Genomic DNA, 19,401 nt, shown 5'->3' with positions numbered 1-19,401 from the left:
AATTGCCTGAACCCAGGAGGCGGAGGTTTCGGTGAGCCGAAATCGCGCCATTGTACTCCAGCCTGGGTAACAAGAGCGAAACTCCGTCTCAAAAAAAAAATAAAGGAATAAAGAAAACCATTCTGCTAGATAGCTCCTTTTTTGTTTTAGAGCCAGATATTTCTCATTACAGCCTATACTCCCATCCACTCTGGAATGTCCAAACGCAGCTTTTAGAAGAACTGTGTTACTAACTCGCTGAATCTAAACATAGATGCAACTTCCTAAAAGGAACCAACACACAGCAGATCAGTTTGTAGGAAGCAGGTCTTCTGTGTTTTAAATGCATTCGTACTGCTAACAATTATATGCCACTATAAGGCTGGAAATGACTGATTCTACATTCTCCAAAGAAAGGGTTTCTGAACTGCTGAAATACAAATCCATTTAACTCTGTAAGTTGAATGCACACATTGACAAGCATTCTGCTGGATAGCTCCGTTTTTGTTTTAGAGTCAGATATTTCTCTTTACACCCTGTAATCCCATCCACCCTGGAATGTCCAAACCTAGCTTTTAGAAGAAACCTGTTTCTTTTTTTTTTTTTTTTTTTTTTTTTTTTTTTTTTTTTTTTTTTTTTTTTGAGACGGAGTTTCGCTTTTGTTACCCAGGCTGGAGTGCAATGGCACGATCTCGGCTCACCGCAACCTCCGCCTCCTGGGTTCAGGCAATTCTCCTGCCTCAGCCTCCTGAGTAGCTGGGATTACAGGCACGTGCCACCATGCTCAGCTAATTTTTTGTATTTTTAGTAGAGACGGAGTTTCACTATGTTGGCCAGGTTGGTCTCGATCTCTTGACCTCGTGATCCACCCGCCTCGGCCTCCCAAAGTGCTGGGATTACAGGAGTGAGCCACAGCACCCGGTGAAGAAACCTGTTTCTAATTGGCTGAATCTAAACATAGTTGCAACTTCCTAAAAGGAACCAACACACAGCAGAACAGTTTGCAAGAAGTGGGTCTTCTGTGTTTTAAACGCATTCTTACTGCTAACTCTTATATGCCAGTATAAGGCTGGAAATGACTGTTTCTACATTCTCCAAAGAAAGGGTTTCTGAACTGTTGAAATACAAATCAGTTTATCTCTGTAAGTTGAATGCACACATTGAGAACCATTCTGCTGGATAGCTCCATTTTTGTTTTAGAGCCAGATATTTCTCTTTACATCCTGTACTCCCACCCAGTCTGGAATGTCCAAAGGCAGCTTTTAGAAGAAATGTGTTTCTAACTCGAATCAAAACATAGTTGCAACTTCCTAAAAGGAACCAACACACAGCAGATCAGTTTGTAAGAAGCGGGTCCTCTGTGTTTTAAACGCATTCTTACTGTTAACTCTTATATGCCACTATGGGGCTGGAAATGACTCTTACTACATTCTACAAAGAAAAGGTTTCTGAACCAGTGAAATACAAATCAGTTTAAGTGCAGCCGGGGAAATGGAACCATGTTCATGGCCAGCTTCTGCAGGTCGGAGTTCAGCCGGCCTGGGAAGCGCAGGCACGTGGTGACCCCACTCATGGTAGCAGACACCAGGTGATTTAGGTCACCATAGGTGGGTGTGGTCAGTTTTCAGGTCCTGAAACAGATGTTGTAGAGTGCTTCATTATCAATGCAGAACGTCTCGTCTGCATTTTGTACGAGCTGGTGGACGGAGAGGGTGGCATTGTAGGGCTCCACCACGGCGTCTGACACCCTGGGTGAGGGCAGGATGCTGAATGTGTTTATGATCCTGTCTGGGTACTCCTCCCGAATTATGTCCATGAGAAGGCGACCCGCCCCAGACCCAGTCCCCCCACCCAGGGAGTGGATCACCTGGAAACCCTGCAGGCAATCACAGCTCTCAGCTTCTTTTCTCACAACATCCATCACCGACTCCATCAGTTCCACGCCTTCTGTGTAGTACCCCTTGGCCCCGTTGTTTGAGGCCCCGTGCTGACCTGTAAGGTAGTAGTCAGTCACTTGATGGCCAGGTATGTGGTCATCAGTGGTCGCCACAAGGCAAAAAGCACCATTCACCTGGCAAGTGGAGCGAATGGAACCCTCTCCCCTAAAGTCACAAGACAGCAGCCTTGCCTGTTAGAACCTAGATCAGGAGCCAAACCTGAGACGGCCTAACAACAGACTCACTGCAGGTGGCTCCTGCCCGGTCCCAGAAAAGGCCATAGTCACTGTCCCACCTCAGCTCCCTGCAGGGAGATTGCATCAGCAGCTACTCACTTTGAGGAGACAGCTGGATTTTCTTCCCATATCCCGTTTAGGAGAGGGGGATTGCATGACTCAGAGTATGGGAGGGTGTTCAGGGGCCCCAGTTACACAGTTCCCACAGAGATGACCTTGGGGCACTCGCTGACTTTGAGCTGCCCTGGCTAAGGAGCCACACCCAAGTCCTCATCCACAGCTCACCAAAGACGAAGTTGTCTGGCCTGAAGATCTGCCTGAAGGGCCCTGAACGCACTGTGTCCATGGTGCCTGGCTCCAGATCCACGAACACAGTACGGGCCACATACCTGCCACCTTAACAGAAGGGAATGAGTGAGGAGAGGGTTGGTATTCCCAGGAGGGCAGTCAGGAACAGACTGGGGTCTCACCGCTGGCCTCGTTGTAGTACACATTGATGAGTTCCAGCTGCAGGTCACTGTCCCTGTGGTAAGTGCCAGCAGTGTCAATGCCATGTTCATCAGAGATCACCTCCCAGAACTGCGAGAGATGCAAAAGGCCAGACAGGCCAGGGCTGAGTCATGGAGCTCAGGAAGCGGGAGTTGTCCCAGTCCTTCTCCCACTTCCATCCCCCTTCCTCAGGCCACTGGGTCCCTTGGTGTTCACCTCAGCAGCCTGCAATGCAGAGGCACCACCCCTTCCACTGCCAACATCTTCACCGACCACCCTGCAGGCCCGAGCTGGGCCCTCAGAGCCCTAGCTGCCAACCTTTGTGCCGATCTGGTTCCTGCACTTTCCGAGTTGGGTAAACACAATCTCCCGCATGGCTAAGGCAGGACTAGGCCAGCAAAAGAAAGGTGAAGAGGAGGATTAAATGCACAACGACTCAGTCCGCAGTCCGCCAATGCTTAAACAGCCCCACACCCTCCTCCCCCAGCCCTGGATTGGGCTCCCAGAATAAGAAACCACTTGACTTTTACACGGGTGTGCCTGCCTGTGACTCCCTTGGAGGTTAATGTCTATTGGAGCGCCCAGGTGGCCTTGCTGTGGTCCTTTCCACGCTGGGGAGAGCTGGGCAGCTGAAGAACTTCCTCCCATGTCTTTAGTGAGACTAAATCCCTAGCTGAGCTGAAACTGAATTTTCCTCCCATGTGGAGGGGAAGACTTTCGTTTCCACATTCACAGAGTGCCTTTGCATGTGTCCTGGATTGATGACATACTTTTGTAATGGATGAGTCCTTTCATCTCTTAGGAGATCTGTGGTTCAAAAAGGCTTTCTGTGTGCTAACTCAACAGGATCTAATTATAAGTTTTCCTTTGGAGCAGCTCAAACCCATAGTAAGCTATGGGTGTTAGAGAAAGCCAGGCTTCTGATGTCGTTAGCCTTCTTTAGAGTTTGATTCGTTCTTCCACCTTTCCAGAGGACTGCAATCTCCACACAGAGTGAAGGTGATATTTGATTCCTGACACTGAGATTAGGTGTTGGGATATGCCTGCTGTGAAAGATGGGCCATTGTCACTTTGCACGCTTTTAGATGATACAAACTGAGGAATTATATCTTCTTGTAAACACTTTTCAGATAGGATGGGTAATGCCTTGATCTAACCAGTGAAGGTATCGGTAAGCATTGGCAAATATTTTAATTTCCTATAGAAAGGTGCCTGAGTAAATTAGAGTTTTCAGTCCTCACCTGGAGAGGTTTCTTAGTGTTGGACAGGTTAAACTAGAGGAGGAGACAATTGCTGGCTGTTTGTGTTATTTCAGGCACAGAGCTCAGGGCAGAGTCACCCGTGTTAGTGTCTTGAAAAGATTTATCCCCAAAAACCAATGAGACATTAACTGAAACAAAGAATCCCTTCTAAGGTGAAAATAATCATGTAAGTGTTTAACTATTTTCCTATGATTAGTACTTGGCATTAGTAATGTATTACCATGAGTCAGCCAGCCAGAGGGGTTCTGGACTAAACTGGAATCCCTGGCTTGTTTTTGTTCTTCTTTGGAGCATTCTGTCTCAACTCCAGGTACGCTGACCAGCATGCCCGTCGGCTTCAGTGTAGTGACCTTGCCTATCACATCTGCAAGGGCAGTTTCTTTCACATGGTCAATCTCTCTTTTGATGTCCTCTGCAATCAATTATAGTCACTTTTCTCTGGCAGCCAAGCAGCACTCTAACAAGCTCAAAATCTGAGTGATGTTGTCCGGAAAAGCCCTTTGTGGTCAAGAGTCCCTACCCATTCCAAATTGCAGCATAAGCATGAAGCACTCAAAAGTCATACTTAGTGTAAATGTTAACTTTTAAATTTTTCCTTGACTACAGGGCTCTGGTAAGTTCAATTAACTCAGCTTTTTGAGCTGAGGTCGAGGTCAGCAAGGCATATGACTTGATTAACTTGTGCTGACTAATCAGAGCATTAGCCCTCCTGTTTTCCTGATGCATAAAACAACTTGCATCTGTTAATCACTCTTCCTTGGGATGGTCAAGGAGCTCATTTCAAGTCTGGCCTGATAGAATAAATTTGTTTCATAACCTGTGACATGGTTTGGCTGTGTCTCCAGTCAAATCTTATCGATTAGAGCTCTCATAATTCCCATGTGTCTTGGGAAGGACCCAGTTGGAGGTAATTGAATCGGGGAGTGAAGCGAGTCTTTCGCACACTGTTCTTGTGACAGTGAATAAGCCTCATGAGATATGATTATTTTATTTTTATTTTTATTTTATTTTTTGAGACATATTTTTGCTCTGTTGCCCAGGCTGGAGTGCAGTGGCATGATGTCAGCTCACTGCAGCATCTGTCTCTTGGGTTCAAGGTATATTCCTGTCTCCGCTTGAGTAGCTGGGATTACAGGCACCCACCACCATGCCTGGCTAATTTTTGTATTTTTAGTAGAGACGTGGTTTCACCATATTGGCCAGGCTGGTCTCAAACTCCTGACTTCAGGTGACCCACCTGCCGCCTTGGCCTCCCAAAGTGTTGGGATTACTCCCCTTTATAAAAAGGAGTTTTTCTACACAAGCTCTTTTGCCTGCTGCCATGTAAGAGATGTAACTTTGCTCCTCATTTGCCTTATGCCATGATGGTGAGGCTCCCCCAGCCATGTGGAACTGTGAGTCCAATAAACCTCTTTTATTTATGAATTACCCAGCCTCATATATGTCTTTACTAGCAGCATGAGAACAGATTAATACAACCTGTATGCTGGGAAGGCTGGGAGCACCTGTGTGCTCTAGCAGATAAGTAGCTGGGTTTAGAGTTTGTCAGACTTCAAGGGTTATGTCTGGAGTGTCTAGCAATAAGAACTGAGACTTTAATAAATGTTCTCCTATCATCCACTGGTGCCCTTTAGCTTCTAGAACCACCTTCCCTTGGTTTGGGGTCAAAAAACCTTTAGGTGCTGTCCTAATGCTTATTAGCCTTGCCTACTAGAAAAGTTGTAGCAGCAACAGCGCTAAGAAACCTAGGACACCCTGAGCCCACCCAGTCTATCTGCTCAGAAAAGTCGGCTACTGGCCTTGGAATGTTCCCCAGTTTTGGGACAAGATTACCCAAGGCCTATGCCTTGCTTTTTGGTCACATAAAGAAAAATGGTTCAACTCACTTATGGACACCCAAGGCTGCAGCAGAGCCTCATTTCTCTTTGTGAGTATTGAAGGTTAGCTTGCGGTTCTAATTACATTCAAGGAGCTCTAATATTTTCCTTTAAGTGTGTTATATAAAGGTTTGGCTAGATGTCCAAATCTGGGCACCCATAAGCTGCAGTACCCAACTGTCCCCTAATAAGGCCCACAGTCATTTGTTGGACTGGGACTCTTGGATGACTAAAAAAACTTTTTTTTCCTTCAAGGAATGTTGATCAGTTCCAGAGGTTAAGACTCATTCCAAATATTTGAGTCTTTGAGTCATAATCTGAGCCTTGTATGGTGATACCCTATAGCTGCCATTTCCCAGGAAATTTATCCATTTAACAGTATTATATTATCTGAGTCTTTTTTAGTCAGGTTAGCAATGAGCAAGTCATCTACATACTGAATAACTGTGCCCCTTTGCACTTGTGAATTTCTTATGTCCTTAGCCAGAACATTTTCAAATAATTGGGGCTAACCCAGAACTCTTCAGAGAGGACTGCCCAGGTTAGTTTGGAGGCTAAATGAATATCTGGATCAGTCCATTCAAAGGCAAACATATGGTGAATCTGGATGCATTGAGATGCAGAAAAATGTGTCTTTCATATCTAAGAATGTAAACCAGCTTGCATCCCCCGAGACTTGGGTAAGAATTGGGGACGATGGGGTTTGTGGAGACAACAATTGCATTTATTAATGCTCTGTTTCTGACAAATCTGTAGGCTTTTGATCTGGTAACATGGGATCGTAAGGAAACTCTCATGGTCTTAGTAAGTCAAATGGCAAGAATTTGGCAATAAGGGGTTGAATTTCCTCTCCTGCTCCCTGCCTTAAAGTGTATTGTCTTTTCCAAGGGTGAGGAGCATGAGGCTGAAATTGGATTTGAATCGGGGTGGTCTTTAGTGTGTCTCCCAGAGCCTGTGTGGCCCAAACCTCAGGATTTACTTGAGACAACACCTCAGGTTGTAAATGTGACACCGATTCTTAAATTTTTCCCCCCTGAGGGGTCAGGAACAAAAGTAATATTTTATTTGCTTTATGAATACACACACACACACACACACACACACACACACACACACACACACACCACTTATTTCTCAAAGACAGAGAAAGAATATTTCCTTCCATTTAGGCATTCCTAAATTGCTGCCCAGTAAACCGTGAGCTCTTGGAGGAGGCCAAGGCAGAGCAGACCCTCAGATAGCAAGGCAATGCACTTGACCCTGAGGAGATCAGGTACCAGGCCCGCCAGCCCCCGCCCACGCCGGAGCTGCCCCTGCAGCCTAGACCTGGCGCCGGCAGCAAGTGGCTGGGCACCCCAGACCAGGCTAGCCCCCCAGCAGCAGGGATCCTGCGGCCGGGCGCCCAGGCGGCAAAGTCAGGCTGTCGCCCCGCCAGCAGCCACTCAGTCTCATCGGTGTGGATTCAGAGTGCCCAGCGCAGGGGCCCAGGACCCGGAGAGGTTTCCAAGAGAAGCGCACCCTCAGGCCATTTGGGCTGTGCACTCCGCGACCCTAACGCCATCCCGCGCCAGTGCCAGAGCTGCACCTGCAACCTGCGCGTCCGACGTGGGCAGCGGTGGGGGCGGGGCGGGGCAGGAGCAACCGCTGACTCTCTCGCTGCCGGACACCTGCCGGGCAGAACCCGGGGCCAGAGCCTCAGGGCTGAAGCCAGGCCATCCGCGAAGCCGTTCCGTGGCCCGGAGTGCCCATGCCAGACCCAATCTCCCTTCCGAGGGGGAGTGGGGCGCCGCGACGTGAGACGGGGCATCCTCCTCGGGCCGGGCGGGCTGCGCGCCTGCGGTCCTGGGGCCGCCCGGGCGAGCCCAGGAGAACCCGGGGCCCAGCGGCGCCTGCCCGGAGCTGCAGCCCCACCCGCCTGCGCGTGCACGGGAGTGACTTCGGAGCCTGGGGGCCACCGAGGGGCGGGCGCGCGCCTAAAGGCTTCGCCCGGTTCGCTCGGTCGGAGAGGTCGGAGGCTGCAAGCTCGCTGCTGACGGCTGTGGTGGATCCGGCTGGATCGCGGATTCTGGACTAGAAATCAGCTTTGCGGATAGGGGGTTGGATCGGGGATTTGGGGCTGGGGTGTGGGCGGTGAAAAGGTGACAGGGACCCGCCGCTGCCCAGGAGCGGGTGGCTGGGGATATGAGAAGTCACCGCCTTGAAGTTCCTCCGCCTCGGAGCCCCAGGGGCCAGGCGGTCCTGGGCTTCCTAGACCTGGTCTACACTGCGTCCACGCACCGAATCCGGGACGCGGAACCGCGGAGGATCCGCAGGGCGGCTGTCAGGGGCGACGCTGCAGAGGTGGAGCCGCCGGGCGCGCTGGAGCTGAGACCTGGACGCCCGGACAAGCCGCTCAGGTACCGGCGCTCAGCCCGGGCTGGGAGGGTCCCGAGGCGCGGCTTCCCCGCAGCCCTGGGGACCGGCCCCCTCGGAGCAGCGGAGCCAACGGAGCCTCGGCTGCTTTCCGTCCCTCCTAATTCCCGGCCGGGGCACTTGGTGGAGAAGACGGAAGATGGAACTCATTAAGTGCAGCAGATGCAGTGTTTGGTTGTTGCTGTTCTTACCGTTCACGTTGAAAACACGGTGTTTTTATACATTATAGGAGGTTCCTGATGAGAGAACTCACTCCCCTCTCAAAAATCCCGGGAGTCATTTTCAGTAAGCGAAGAGTTCTCAGGTAAAACTGCCCGTTTGACATCGAAATCCACCTGTGTCCATCGGTTCTTTACTGAAGGTTCTCAGAGGGAGACTTGGAAGTGGGAGTGGGTTCTGTGTTCTTCGATGGAAAGACACGTTTTTCTCAAAATGTGAGCTCTTTCTGTGTTTATCAATTTTACATAAACCGAATGAAAATATCGGGGTTTTAACATTGTTGCATGACACCTGCTGTCTTGTAGTATTCTGATGACATTTTAAAAAATGTCATAATTGAGTGAAAAAAACACTTGCTTCTCTAGATACGAAAATGTGCTACTAATTTATTCAATTGTTTACTAACAGCTGGAAAGACAGAAACATGGAATAGTACAGGAAATCCAGAAACGCTGAAATTATGTAAGATATATGTAAGAGTTGATCATAACAGTTATGAATGGGAAAGGATTAATTACTTATGAAAACATGCCTGCTTTTTGAAGACGACTAATAAAATTTTCTGTCACAAACATGAGTTCCTGATGGAATGCAGGTTGAAATTTTTACATATGCAAGTTACAAAAGTACCAGAAGAAAACACAAATGCTTATTTTACAGGTACATTTTATGTTGACAAAGACCTTCCTAAGAATTACCTCACAGACAGGTATTCTGAAGGTTGATTTAGCAAACTAAAAATTAAAACTGCCTGCACATCAGAAAAAATATATATATACTTGAAAAGTGTTTACTGTATTATATATATTCCGAGGAAAAGTGTGTTTTCATTTTACAGGGAATTCCTTATATATCATACCTAGAGAGTACTGATATATATAACATTTTATCTGTAATAACAGATAAAATGTTATATCAGTTATATATACAAATTAGATAAAAATTTATATATACACACACATTAGATAAAAAGAGCATCTTCATTTTACAGGGAATATTTTTCAAATCAAATAAAACTCTAAAAGTGGGCAAAGTACTTTTTTTCAGATCTATAAGTTACTTATGTACATAGGAAAAAATCCTTTGTGTCCCTGGTATAAGGATTTAAATTAAAATAGGAATGAAACTGTTTTCTGTTCAGTATGTGTGAGGGTTTTGTACTGCTGCTTACAGTTTAAGTTACCTATTACTTTTCAAATAGATAATTGGTGGCAAGTACTACATTTTAAAAATGTGTATACCCTTTACCCATCAATTCCATTGTTGACAAATGTTAAGTTGTTGTGAAATGCTAAGTGCATGAATATTGCAAAATGCCGAGTGTATGATAGAACCTATTGTTTGATGGGAAGAAAGATGGCAAGGAAAACCTTTTTGCCTTCCCCACTCTGAGTAGAAAATGACTTGGGGCATTCAAAAGTGGCAGGACAATATATAAATGTCATACACTGGTTAAAACACTTCTTTAAGTATGGAACATCTGACCCTGCCCCATGGCTTCCTCGTGGAGAATACTTTCAGTTTGTCTGTGATCAGTGGTAAGTGGGTACCAGCTGCCTGCGTGGTATATTTTTGTGTTATGAGAAATGACTGAACATCTGTTTGTTCATAATCATCACCTGTTCAGAGAGAATAATTGCATGGGTCAGAGTCTGCTTGAGGCCCACAGCCTCGAATGCTGTCAGCCCCCTGAGGCTGTCAGCTTGGAAGGCTGGTGGTCCCTTGGATAGCTCACTTAGTTGTTCTATCTGGATGTCTGCTTCTCAATTCCTTCAGCGCCACCTGGATGGGGGTCTCTATGGCTGAGCTGGTACTCAGTATTCCATTATACTAAAACACCCTTAGGAAGTAGAGATACATGCACTTTGTTTTTTGCAGCACTTATTTTAAAAAGAACACATAGAATAAATTCTATAAATAAATTTCTGTTGCATCCAAAGGATGGAATAATAGGTGGCCACTGAATGTGTCAATAGATATAGAATAATGTTAATGTGCAAAGATGTATTTTGTTATAGCCAGCAAGGAAAAAAAAATCAGTTTGATTACACATACACACAACATATCATGGTCTTGTGTTAGCAAAAAAGTGCACAAAATATAAAATTTGTAATTTCTGGGGCTTTCTATTTTAAGTAAAGTTTTTTTTTTCTTTTTCTTATCTATAATTGCTACAGTGAGCATGTATAACACTTTCAGTAAAAGTTAATTATTAACGGAATCATCCTTGGGGAGAGAGGAATATGAATCTTGTACAGATAAAAATAATTTCTCACTTTATATTTTTTGTCATTATTGTGTGTCATATTTGAACACTTTTCCTCTTCAGAAATAAAAAGGGAATGTTTTTATCTGTGTTTCCAGATTTTATATATATAATATGTACATATATTTTTCACATATATAGATTTATTCCATTGTAAACAATGATAGATTAATCATTTCATTTTACTTGTATTCTTTAAAAATAAACATAAAAAATATAAGTAATTGCTATTGCAAAAATGCTGCTTTATAGGAAATACATTTTTGTTAAATGTATATTCTTTTAAAATATTGAATTCCCCATCTGTGTTTATCCGTTCTTTCATTCTGTTTATTCATCGAATGTCACTTGAGTACCTGTTATGTAGCAGACATATTCTACTGTCTCTCAGGACCCTTCCATCCTTCAAACTTTATGTTTACCTGCCCTGCCTGCACAAGCTGAGAGATTTAAAATGGGGATACTTATTCTCATTTAAACTTCATCTCCCACCTTTCAAACAATGAATTTCTGAAGTTAGAAATTAGAAGATAACCTTTAACTGCCCTTTCAAAAGTTTATCATTTAGAAATACTAATATTAATTAATGGAAAGTCTGATCTGCATATATTCTGTAAATATGAGTCATACCTATTCATTGGAATCAGGAGATTCCTTTGACTTCAAATTGTTTGAAAGTCAAATAATTAAATTGTTTAGAAAATGTGTTATTGTTATTTCAATGATCTTTTCCCATAGTACCTTTAAGAACTAAAATGTATTTAAGTGCCACTTATATGCCTAGAACTGCCCTAGACCTGCTGAGTCGACCATATTCTACTTAACGTAAGGTCTCATGGATTGTGTGATGCCCCATTATTTTATATATCAATAAAATAATTTTTAAAATACTACCAATTATAGTTGTAATAAATCATGAATTATAGGTGGCATTCCAATATTGGAGGTGTTAAAATGTCACCTATTTAAGTCATCCTACAAAGTAGGTATAATTGTATTATTTTACTTAATTAAAATGTCATTGATAAGTAGTAGTAATAGTAAGAATTATAACATCTAGCTGAGTGCAGTGGCTCACACCTGTAATCTCAGAACTCTGGGAGGCTAAGGTGGGAGGATCACTTACTGCCAGGAGTTTGAGACCAGCCTGAGCAACAAAGTGAGATTCTTACTCTACGTATAAATTTAAATTAGTAGCTGGACATGCTGGTGCACATCTGTAGTCTCAACTACTCAGGAGGCTGGGAATGGAGGACAGCTTGAACCAAGGAGTTCCAGGTTACAGCGTGGTATGATTACACCATTGCACTCCAGCCTGAACAAAGAGGGAGACCTTCTCTCAAAACACAAAAAAATCTAATGATTTTTAAGTTGTTGCTGTAGCAACTATTCTAAAGACTACATAGTTTTTCATTTAAGCATCATGATGTCCTATGAGATAGCTATTATCATTGTCTTTATTCATGAAGAAGTTGAGGCACAGAAAGGGTAAGCAATAGCTGGTCAATGACAGAGTTTAAAGTACAACTCAAACCCTACTTGAACTGAATCCAAAGACCAAGCTCTTTCTATTCAAATAGGCTGCTGTTTTCATTACAGTAGTGAGCAATAAGAACTAGCAAATACTGTACTTTCTTCAGAAAAAATGAAGTTTTTGTTTTGAAGGAAGAGGAAAAATATGCTATTCAATGTTTACAATCATAGGAATAACTGTATGTTTTGAGATATTGCACTACAATTTTCTAAAAAGTCCTCTTACTCTCATAGAACTGCTGCTCTACATTTGACCTTTGCTAGTGGCTGTGTGGAACCGGTCACTCTCCTGGCAAACAGAAGATGCCAGGTTGACATTTGTGACAAACAAATCAGCATGCCTTTGATACAGGCGTATAGTAGCCAACTCTTTCAGAATGACATGGGTTTGATTTTTATATATAGAATGAAAATAAATTTATCTTCTTTAAATATAACTAGTTAGTGAAACCTGTGGAATGTGTATTTTGAATTGTTAGAATTTACACTCTATTTCTTGATCTAATATGGAAAGGCTGCACATTGCCAGGAAGAGACTTTTACCATCATTCTGCCGATTATGCTGTACATAATGAGACTACATTACTGGCAGAAAAACTACTTTTTTTGTGATGTAAGTATCAAAGCACTGGGCAAGGTACAGATCAATTAACTTTCTTTTCAAAACATTTCTTTTAACCTTAACATAGGTAAGAGTCAACTTTTATATTCAGAAGCTCAAACATTCCCCGAATGCAAGCAAATTAATAATTCTGAAATAATGGTCTAAAATCGTATTTAAATATTGATACTTAGAAGCATTACAGGAAACAGCTTTTTAAAATACTCTTTGGAAAATATTTGTGAATTTCTTTTTTTTTTTCTTCATCAGCTTATTTCTAGACATCTTTTTTTAAATTGCATTTTAGGTTTGGGGGTACATGTGAAGAACATGCAAGATTGTTGCATAGGTACACACATGGCAGTGTGATTTGCTGCCTTCCTTCCCCTCCCCTATATCTGGCATTTCTCCCCATGCTGAAGTTAAAAGCTTTTCAATTTTTTTTTTAAATACGGGTTTTTTTTTCTAATTAACGTAAAACAACACAGGAATGAAAATGTGCCATGAAAATAGGCTTTCTCTTAAAACTCAAACAAAACTAAAGCAACTTACGATAAACGGAAACTTTGCTGCTGCTGACAATTTTCTAAAAAACTGATGTATTATCTCTCAGTGGCAAGGCTTAAGAGAAAAAAATGAGAAAGGAAAAGGAGAGCCATCAGAAATATGCAGGTCACTTGGAAATTGGGTAATAAGGGAAAATGCCAAGAATTTTTTTTAAAGTTTGTTGTTCTTCCAGTTTATGTGTTGAGAAAAAGTGCTCCAAATGCACCTTTTAGAAGAAATTTGTTTCTAACTCGCTGAATCTAAACATAGTTGCAACTTCCTAAAAGGAACCAACACACAGTGGATCAGTTTGTAAGAAGCGGGTCTTCTGTGTTTTAAACGCATTCTTACTGCTAACTCTTACATGCCAGTATAGGGCTGGAAATGACTGTTGCTACATTCTACAAAGAAAGGGTTTCTGAACTGGTGAAATACCAATCAGTTTAACTCTGGAATGCACACATTGACAACCATTCTACTGTATAGCTCCGTTTTTGTTTTAGAGTCAGATATTTCTCTTTACATCCTGTACTACCTTCCACTCTGGAATGTCCAAACGCAGCTTTTAGAAGAAATGTGTTTCTAACTCGCTGAATCTAAACATAGTTGCAACATCCTAAAAGGAACCAACACACAGCAGGTCAGTTTGTAAGAAGCGAGTCTTCTGTGTTTTAAACGCATTCTTACTGTTAACTCTTATATGCCAATATAGGGCTGGAAATGACTGTTTCTGCATTCTCCAAAGAAAGGGTTTCTGAACTGCTGAAAAACAAATCAGTTTAACTCTGGAAGTTGAATACACACATTGACAACCACTCTGCTGGATAGCTCCGTTTTTGTTTTAGAGCCAGATATTTCACATTACAGCCTGTACTCCCATCCACTCTGGAATGTCCAAACGCAGCTTTTAGAAGAAGCGTGTTTCTACCTCGGCGAATCTAAATATAGATGCAACTACCAAAAGGAACCAACACACAGCAGATCGGTTTGTAAGAACTGATGTCTTCAGTTTTAAACGCATTCTTTTTTTTTTTTTTTTTTTTTTTTTGAGACGGAGTTTCACTCTTGTTACCCAGGCTGGAGTGCAATGGCACAATCTCGACTCACCATAACCTCCACCTCCTGGGTTCAGGCAATTCTCCTGCCTCAGCCTCCTGAGTAGCTGGGATTACAGGCACGTGCCACCATGCCCAGCTAATTTTTTGTATTTTTGGTAGAGAATGGGTTTCACCATGTTGACCAGGATGGTCTCGATCTCTCAGCCTCGTGATCCACCCACCTCGACCTCCCAAAGTGCTGGGATTACAGGCTTGAGCCACCACGCCCAGCCCAATAAAACTTAATTCTTACAACTGATGTAATAAATATCACCACTCTTCTCTAGCAAATCTTACTGGAAAGTCTCCCAAAATCAATTCAAGCATTTGAGAAGTAATATTTAATAAAATGTGTATAAATTCACTACCAAAGTTCTCGCCTTTAATGGGCAAATAACATATTTGCAGCAGTTTCTTCTCAGCAAGGCAAGGCTGTCATAATGCTGAAAAGTCATTTCTTTTGTTAAAATAAAAAGTCATATAATTTCAATTAAACAGTTGTGCAAATATTAAGTATAACCAACAGAGAGAGGTAAATCTCACTGCTTCAGAATTATTTCCACAATTCTTGCTCTCTACTATTAAACTGGCTTGCTGACTCCAAGAACAGGCTCCACAAAGGCTCTTCCAAAGAGTACCAGGTCTGTCTCGTATATTTAGACCAAAAATGCACCTAGTTATGAAGGTGAAGAGTTACACCATATACTATCTCATTACACTATATACACTTCCATGCTATATTTATTCTAAGCAATCCTATAAAATAGGTAATGTTATTTCCAAATGAACAAATAAAAAAAAATGCTCCTATCTTGAAGTAGGTGGTAATGATTAACCTAAATCTATCTGACTCTGGACCTTCCTTTTGAAAGGTTTATGCTTCTAGTTTAAATCCTTCTAAAATACAACAGCCGGGCGTGGTGGCTCAAGCCTGTAATCACAGCACTTTGGGAGGCCGAGGAGGGTGGATCACGAGGTCGAGAGTTCGAGACCATCCTGGTTGACATGGTGAAACCCCGTCTCTACAAAAAATACAAAAAATCAGCTGGGCATGGTGGCGCATGCCTGTAATCCCAGCTACTCAGGAGGCTGAGGCAGAAGAATTGCCTGAACCCAGGAGGCGGAGGTTGCGGTGAGCCGAGATCGCGCCATTGCACTCCAGCCTGGGTAATGAGCGAAACTCCGTCTCAAAATAAAATAAAATAAAATAAAATAAAATAAAATAAAATAAAATACAACATATCATCCTCTTCTCTGAGCATCACTGTCAACAAAGATCTGAGGTTCAGGAGTGGCAGACAGATGAAGCTGCTACATCCTTCCCACCAGGGGCACAACCACTCTACACAAATACCAGCAAGGCTTATACTTGAGACTGCTTCACTTGAGAGCCATGACAGGAATGATTTAGTGTAAAAACAGTCGCCAAACCCCAGCTACAAACAAGCCCCACAATGACAAGTTAGAATCTGCCTAACTGTTCAAAGCTTAACTCCATCAGGTTTCAGCAGAAGGTCTGCATACCAGCCCAGGTTCGCAAACAAAAGTCTCCTCCTAGATTCTGTCTCCCTTGAATAAAACTCTCCCACACGTGTTCAGCAGGCATGTGAGCAATATTCATAACTCACCTGACCTTCAGTAGACTGAATGGAGTCCTAGGCCTGGGAGTCCACGTCTCCCTGACCCCTTTCTCCTTTCACATCAATTACCCAGATGGAGCCTGTCCTGCCCCATTCCTCTACGTATCCTGCAACTGTTTTCTGAAATAACTCACAATTGCACCATGATTTGAGCACACAGGTACAACTGAAAACTTTGTCAGGGATATTCCCTTTAATCAGTGATAGTATTTTCCTCCTATCAGGAATCAGACAGTGGCTTAAAAGCACTCCTAGGCAAGGCACAGTGGCTCAGGCTTGTAATCCCAACACTTTGGGAGGCCAAGGTAGGAGAATCACTTGAGTCCAGGAATTCAAGACCAACCTGTGCAACACAGTGAGACCATGTCTCTACAAAAAAATTAAAAATTAGCCAGGTGTGGTCCCTCACACCTGTAATCCCAGCTACATGGAAGGTTGATGTGGGAGAATCAACTGAGCCCAGGAGGTCAAGGCTGAAGTGAGCCACTGCACTCCTGCCTGGGTGACATCAAGACCCTGTCTCAGTCAACCAAGCAATCAATCAATGCATTCCTAAGTCTTCAATGTCTCAACCAGGACATCCTGGACTCTCTCTACACTTAGTCTCTGCAAAACTGAATGGAACAATGCAGCAACATGCCATGTTAGAAACCTTGAGAAATAATGAGCCATTTCTACCTATACAAAGAAATGATGTGAAAATCATAGTAGCTCAATTTCTTCCAAAATATTTCCAATGCAATGTCAGTCCTAGGCCAGTCGCAGTGACTCACACCTGTAATCCCAGCACTTTGGGAGGCCACAGCAGATGGATCACGAGGTGAGGAGTTTGAGACCCACCTAACCAACATGGTGAAACCCCATCTCTACTAAGAATACAAAAATTATCTGGGCATGGTAGTGGGTGCCTGTAATCTCAGCTACTCAGTAGGCTGAGGCAGGAGAATCTCTTGAACCCAGGAGGAGGAGGTTGTGGTGAGCAGAAATCCCACCACTGCACTCTAGACTGGGCGACAAAGCCAGACTCCATCAAAAAAAAAAAAAGGAAAGAAAGAAAAGAAAGAAAGAAAGGAAAAGGGAAGAGAAGAGAAGAGAAAGAAAAGAAAAGAAAAGAAAAGAAAAGTCATATTAGTCCTAGCAGATGCCGTGGTCAAAAAACTTTGGCCTCTTTTACTATGGCTCTTAGACAGTCACAGTGCTAACAGGCACCACCAAAAGCACCCAAAAGAAACCTGTTTAACTTTGCTGAACTCCGCATTTTACAAAAATCATTTAACCATGGAGGATTGTTTATTTACCGTATTTACATCACATAAAACAGTACTGTGTGGGATACCATATTCAAGGAAGCATTATGGTAGGCAGTTCCTTAAACACTGGAGTGCAAACCTAAGTCGGTAAAACAAAACATCACTGTGACCACATCAGAGATGCATTTCAGAACCCCGGGGTGTGTGGGGGGTGGCTGGAGTATGGTCACATTTATTATCGAAATACACATATGTAATTTGGTTATGTCACCTAAAAATAAAAAGAGATGATATAAGCTTGAAGCAATTAAAACAACAAAAGATATCTGCAAATGAAGAAAGTCTAAAGGTTTAAAACTAGGAAGACAAAAGAGAAGACTCAATCAAACTTTATAAAACTATAAAATGTACTGAAAAACAGAGAATAAGCTTTTTCTAAAGTACATAAAAATGATGCCTGTAATACCGGCACTTTGGGAGGCTGAGGCAGGAAGATCACTTGAGACCAGGAGGTTGAGACCATCCTGGCAACAAAGAGAGAGACTTCATCTCTACTAAAAATTTAAAAAAATGGCCAGTGTTGTAGCACCTGTCAGAGAGGTCCCAGCTACTCAGTCGGCTGAGGAAGGAGGATGGGTTGAGCCCAGGACATTGAGGTTGCAGTGAGCCATGATTGTGCCACTGCACTCCAGCCTAGGCAACAGAGTGAGACTAACATGCCCAGATAATTTCTCAAAAAGAAAAAGATGGCAATGTCCATCAAATACTACAAAAAGGTTTTTTTTTGAGACAAAGAATCGACAATTAGTACACTTTTGACAATCATGTCACTGCTGCACTCACCCAGCAAACAGTAAAATGGAATGAAGAATTTCAATCTGAAAGGGTAACCCAGTATCTGAATAACATAATGCTACACTGTAATCAAAAGTTCTCCAACCAAATGCTGGCTCCACCACTCACCAATTATAGGATCTCATGGTTTCTCAATGACCTTTCATGGCAGAGCTGTGCCCAGGGTTCAATACTGCAAACTCGGCCATGAGAGGACTGTGACCACCTCTGAAGGACCACAGGAAAAGTACAGTCTTTCACTGAAATTATTTAAAAAACAAACAAACAAACAAACAAACAAAACAAACAAACAAACAAACAGAAAAAAAACGCCTTTCCTAGCAGAAGTAAAGAAAGCCCTAAGGCTTCCAAATAGCACATAAATCCAAATGTGGCTAACTTATAAGACATCTATTGCAAAATACATGTGAAAATATGTTGAAAAATTGTTTACCTAAATTTTTCATTTTAAAAGATGGGGAGAAACTTTAGACCATAGGTTTTTCAGTGGCATCTCCACGGACTCATAGCCCATTCCACCTCAAAGAAGGTTGTCAGCATCCTGTTCCAAAAAGCACAGTAGGAGGCCAGGCACAGTGACTCACACCTGTAATCCCAGCATTTTGGGAGGAAGAGACAGGAGGATCTCCTGAGGTCGGGAGTTCAAAACCATCCTGGCCAACATGGTAAAACTCCATCTCTGTAACAATACCAAAATTAGGCCGGGCACAGTGGCTCACACCTGTAATCCCAGCACTTTGAGAGGCCAAGGTGGGCAGATCATGAGGTCAGGAGTTCAAGACCAGTCTGGCCAACATAGAGAAACCCCATCTATAGTATACATACAAAAATCAGTTAGGTGTGGTGGTGTGTGCCTGTAATCCCAGCTACTTTGGAGTATGAGGCAAGAGAAATGCTTGAACCCAGAAGGCTGGGGTTTCAGTGAGTTGAGATCACACTACTGCCCTTCAGCCTGGGTAACAAACCTCTGTCTCAAAAAATAAAATTAAAAATTCGGCAGGCATGGTGTCATGCACCTATAATCTCGGCTACTTGGGAGGCTGAGGCATTAAAATCACTTGAACCCAGAAGGCAGAAGGTACAGTAAGCCAAGACTGCACCACTACGGGTACACTCCAGCCTGGGTGACAAAGTGAGGGTCTGCACCACTACACTCTCCAGCATGGGCAACAGAGCAAGACTGTATCTCAGGAAAAAAAACA

The 19,401-nt window shown here is 43.1% G+C and overlaps 1 protein-coding gene across 1 annotated transcript; it reads right to left on the bottom strand.

The window, feature by feature from the left end:
- Positions 1-1,577: 1,577 nt before the first annotated feature.
- LOC141582002 (tubulin beta-4B chain-like) lies at positions 1,578-3,016 on the bottom strand. Its single transcript, XM_074389255.1, has 5 exons — positions 2,960-3,016; positions 2,623-2,731; positions 2,438-2,548; positions 1,847-1,971; positions 1,578-1,610 (listed from the first exon to the last, which is right to left on the bottom strand). Exons 1-5 carry the CDS (start codon positions 3,014-3,016, stop codon positions 1,578-1,580), a joined length of 435 nt encoding a protein of 144 aa, XP_074245356.1.
- Between the last annotated feature and the right edge of the window lie 16,385 nt (positions 3,017-19,401).

This window comes from Saimiri boliviensis, chromosome 18 (assembly GCF_048565385.1).
Source record: "Saimiri boliviensis isolate mSaiBol1 chromosome 18, mSaiBol1.pri, whole genome shotgun sequence".
Lineage (NCBI taxonomy): Eukaryota > Metazoa > Chordata > Mammalia > Primates > Cebidae > Saimiri > Saimiri boliviensis.
Note: the sequence above shows the minus strand (reverse complement) of the source record. Positions and strands in the feature narration are given on the sequence as shown.

What these genes read in the sequence shown, in the direction of transcription:
- LOC141582002 (XM_074389255.1), bottom strand. Translation starts at nt 3,016, where the DNA reads ATGCGGGAGATTGTGTTTACCCAACTCGGAAAGTGCAGGAACCAGATC. An exon ending in GGAACCAGATCGGCACAAAG is followed by an intron (nt 2,732 to 2,959) that starts GTTGGCAGCTAG and finishes CATCTCTCGCAG; the next exon opens with TTCTGGGAGGTGATCTCTGA. An exon ending in GTACTACAACGAGGCCAGCG is followed by an intron (nt 2,549 to 2,622) that starts GTGAGACCCCAG and finishes CCTTCTGTTAAG; the next exon opens with GTGGCAGGTATGTGGCCCGT.